The sequence below is a fragment of the Haliotis rufescens genome, unplaced genomic scaffold (assembly GCF_023055435.1).
Source record: "Haliotis rufescens isolate VD_foot unplaced genomic scaffold, xgHalRufe1.0.p SCAF_10, whole genome shotgun sequence".
Classification (NCBI taxonomy): Eukaryota; Metazoa; Mollusca; class Gastropoda; order Lepetellida; family Haliotidae; genus Haliotis; species Haliotis rufescens.
The window spans coordinates 35,375,385-35,379,702 of NW_025963780.1; the positions used below are offsets into that span (position 1 = coordinate 35,375,385).

A 4,318-nucleotide genomic window follows, 5' to 3' on the forward strand; every position below is an offset into this window, starting at 1 on the left:
TTCTATTTCTTTCTAGATGTAGCCTTTGCTTGCCCTACAACGTATGTGTTGGATCATGCTTATTACCTTTCCTGATACTTTTATTCCTTGAAATATCCAAAGAAATATGAGCCCTGTGCTGACGGCCAGACATCCAACAAGATGCCATCTGAGACCTCCAAGATTGTCCAGGCCATCACTCTGTCCCAGCATCTGTAATCTGAAGACGAAAACCTCTCAATATTGAGTGAGTTAAAATTTAATCGAATCAGCATCATTTCAGCCGTTTAGCGACTACTGGGAAAGAGATTGATTTGAATGAACACAGCTCCGAACAGTTTTTCCGTTATATCCAGCCGTATCAGCTTGATGCGAGAGGAAGGCCGCACTGATGCATGTCTTACACGAGCACCGACAGATGCTGAGAAACCAAAATCAGGACGAATGTTAGTTTGCGACTTTGCCACTTTGGTGCGACCCACGAGCACTGGTTTGGTGCTGACAGATTAGTAACCATAGTCATGTTTAAGGTTACTTGAGCTAAGATCGAGGTATAAATTGTAAAATGTATATTATAAATTGCTGAAAAAAAGTTGCGCAGCATTAAGAAAACAACGTCAGGCATTGAGCGCAAGACAGCAAAACCCAGTTGGAGGGAATACTATTGTAAGTCTAATACACTACACCTTTGACATATTTAAGTATATAAACATACTTCCAGAATTCTTCGGCAGCGTTATTCCCTCGAATCGTTCCGTTAATGGAATATCCAGCGTCTGTTGTATTAAACTTTGTATCATTAGACACAGCTGATACATTCTTGTTGTATATGCATGCTTGGGTGTTTCATGAATTGTCGCAGTGGCCCCAGGGCAGGTTGTTTGAGAACGAGTAGTAGAAATAGTATATATACCATGTGAAGATGACGTTGTAGTAGCTGACGAAAAGCAACGAAACGATAACACTGCCAACACCTATACCTGCAACCATAGGGAACATAAGTATTGGTATATGGGAGAGTCATAGTGATCATGATTTATGATACGAGTGGTTTCTGATTGAAAACCATACCGAGACGTTAACTGTGTCAACATGGTGTTATCAGTTATAGTCGGTTATACTACTGGGAGTCAGATGTTTACTTCTTCACTAAAACCAGCAACCGTGGATATGGTGTTGACAAGGAAGGAGTATAATCTGGGCGATGGGGTAGCCGTGTGATTAAAGCCTTCGGTCGTCACCCAGGTACCTACTTAGGTAAACTGTTTGAAGCCCATTGCTGGTGCCTCCCGCCGTGGTATTACGTGATCATTGCAAAAAGCGACGTGAAACCACACTCACTCACTCAGGGCTCATCTTCTTTTGAAACCCACGTTCATTGGATCCTGGCGTAGATGACTGTTGCACCGATGTAAACCTACACTTAACACGTCAGGGCAGGTTTCCCTTTTAAAAATGGGCAGGTGAAAGGTGTCCCCCTCGAACCTAGAATATGTTTGCTTACATACAAGCAGACAATGTTTATCTTGAAACTTGCTTTGGTTAACTGGGGCACACTTCCCTGTTGAAACAGGGGAATGTTTCCCTATTGTAACTAGGACATTTGGTAGTTTCTGGTTTCAGTTGTTACCTTTGAAGGCAGGACACATATTCCAGACTTTGATAGGTCCACTCTGAGAGAACTGTCCGATGGTCATCTCCAGAAACACACAGGGGATGGTTGCAATTATTGTGAAGAACATGAACAGTATCAGGAACGCTCCTAGTCAATAAAAATAATGAACTCATTATTTTTCAGGCCGGTTTTGCATATGGTTCAGAAGCATAAACATGTACTTCCCAAGTAGAAGTCACCGATATTTGCACTGTGAGTAGAGCCAGAGTATGTACATTCTGAAATATGCATGTCAATGCCTACTTATAATTGAACGGTCATAAGTCAGTGAGACTAACCAAACATCCCCATGTCCCCACTCCTGTTCGACCAGGAAGTGACTTGAAACATGTGTTCCAGTATAAGATAACATGGATAACTCCAAAGGCATGTGTTAGATCAAATGGTTTCATATATTTCTCAAACTAATGTTTTACTCCCTGTGTGATATGATGGGTTATTCAATGCATATGAATTAAATATCATATGTCAGCATTTGTACATTGACTTTACGTTGAGAATAAAGAACAGTTTTGAAAGTTGTAATTTCCTTCACAAATATTTTGGTCCACATCATAACCATAATATGAAACAACGAAATACACCAGTTCATTAGCTACAATGCTTACATCACAAGAGCTGTAGACATTTGCGTAGACATGAAGACTTGTTAATTGTTCATATGTCAAAGCATTATTTGAGTTAGGCCTACCTCCTCCATTGCGCATGCAGTAGAAAGGGAACCTTATGAATGCTCCCGTTCCGACACCGAATCCCAGAAGGGTTATGAGGTAGTCCAGTTGACTGCGCCATTGTTCATGTGCCATGGTTGTATCCACACTACAACAGAAATAGCACCACACACTAGTAACTCTTCATTGCTGCAACATTTTGACATATGATGTTACCTGCATGCATGTTTGTTTTATATCTTGACCGTTTTAACATACCACATGATCAAAAGAGCAGCGTGATTGCATACGTAAGATATTTTGAAGTAATATAATTACGTGTAAACTGTTGAACTTTGTACATTACATGTGTTTAATCGCTTACATTATTACAGTGACCAATTAAGGCATCCGTCTTGTCAATGAAATCTGTGAGGAATGTGCGAGGGGCACCACTGTCTAACCCTGTAATGTGCACAGTTTGGTTGGTTACTGCGTGTTCCACATAGACATGAGCGCACCAAAATATAAACATTTACATAGAAGCTATACAAAACATTTCAATAATAATAATAAGATATTTCTGCTAAAAGCACTTGTCGTGCCTCTGCCTATTTTCTGTGTTGTTAGAAGGGATACAGTGCAGTCGTTTTGTGCCTAACAAGGCACTGAATGACGCTGAATATACACACTGCAAATACGAAAACGCCGGGGTTTTTTTCGTATATGGGGATTGGGCGTGAAAACGACGTTTTCTGGATGCTTTCTTACTATCGTTTTCCGTCGAGAATCTGTAGTTATTTGAAATCGGAATATTTACTGCGACAGAACGACTTCCTCAAGCCCCTCCCTTTGCTTGATTGACATTGTAAATCGAGCCACAGTGTGCTCTGGCATTTCTATTTGTCGAGCTTTCATTGGCTTTCATTACGTGCCGGACTTAACCCGGCGCACCTGGCTTCCAGGGGAAGCATTGAATTCTTCCGGTAGTTGATAAATTAGTTCACAAGCAGTTGATGTAATGTTAAATTTAACCAAGACCTTATTGAAAATAACATTGACTCTTGAGTGGTTTCAGTTAAAATACAGATTCGCTGACTTGGTTGATGCTCATGACATCAATCTCTGAATTCTAGTCCAGACTCGATTATTTTACAGACCGCCGTCATATAGATTGGATATTGCTGAGTGCGGCGTTAAACAACAAACCAACCAACCAACCTTATATGAGTTGACATGGAGAAGCAACAATTCGATAAACATTGTTATTGTTAAGTTATTTGTTTAGTTGCTTAGATGTGTACTTTAAAAATATATTTTGTACACTAATGATGAGTGTGGCGTTATACAACAAACAGTTAAAATAATATTGCAAATACATTTATAACATGTATCTTTTCGAATAATTATGATAATATGACTAATAAGCATCGCTATGTACTAGTTACAGTTGCCTCCAGAAATCTACCGGCAGTCTCTGGTAAAACAGTGTCACAGGGTTGTGTATGTTGCAGCACAGCTGCACAATTACTGTATTGACCAGTGTATCCCTCAACCCCTAAATGCAGAGGATGAGGTTGTGTACTTGTGTACAAGACGCGTGAAGATCCGGGTAGAATATGTCTTCAGCAACCCATGATTGCCGTAAAAGGCGACTGTGCTTGTCGTAAAACGCGACTAACGGGATCGGGTGGTCAGGCTCGCTGACTTGGTTGAAGCATGTCATCAGTCCCAATTGCGTTGATCGATGCTCATGATATTAATCATTGGATTGTCTGGTCCAAACTCGATTATTTACAAACCGCCTTCATATAGCTGGAATGTTGCTGAGTGAGGCGTTAAACAATAAACAAATAAAATATAAACATGTGATGGGCTGTTCTTACTTGACATGTGATAGGCTACAATATAGTGGAACCTGTACAGAGTGGTTTAATAAAAACTAATGATGGGTGACAAACATTTGTCAGAATAAATATTTCTCAAAATGGACATTTTTTTTTCTTCTTCCAGT

The 4,318-nt window shown here is 40.1% G+C and overlaps 1 protein-coding gene across 1 annotated transcript; it reads right to left on the reverse strand.

Moving 5' to 3' along the window:
- Positions 1-718: 718 nt before the first annotated feature.
- On the reverse strand, positions 719-2,460 carry LOC125377807 (sodium-dependent dopamine transporter-like). Its single transcript, XM_048391838.1, has 3 exons — positions 2,346-2,460; positions 1,610-1,741; positions 719-959 (listed from the first exon to the last, which is right to left on the reverse strand). The coding sequence occupies exons 1-3, from the start codon at positions 2,458-2,460 to the stop codon at positions 826-828; spliced, it is 381 nt and encodes a 126-aa protein (XP_048247795.1). The 3' UTR covers positions 719-825.
- Between the last annotated feature and the right edge of the window lie 1,858 nt (positions 2,461-4,318).

Coding starts and splice junctions, on each gene's coding strand:
- LOC125377807 (XM_048391838.1), bottom strand. CDS start 2,460: ATGGCACATGAACAATGGCGCAGTCAACTGGACTACCTCATAACCCTT. Junction 1,742..2,345: donor CTGCATGCGCAATGGAGGAG/GTAGGCCTAACT, acceptor TTTATTGACTAG/GAGCGTTCCTGATACTGTTC. Junction 960..1,609: donor TATGTGTCCTGCCTTCAAAG/GTAACAACTGAA, acceptor CTATGGTTGCAG/GTATAGGTGTTGGCAGTGTT.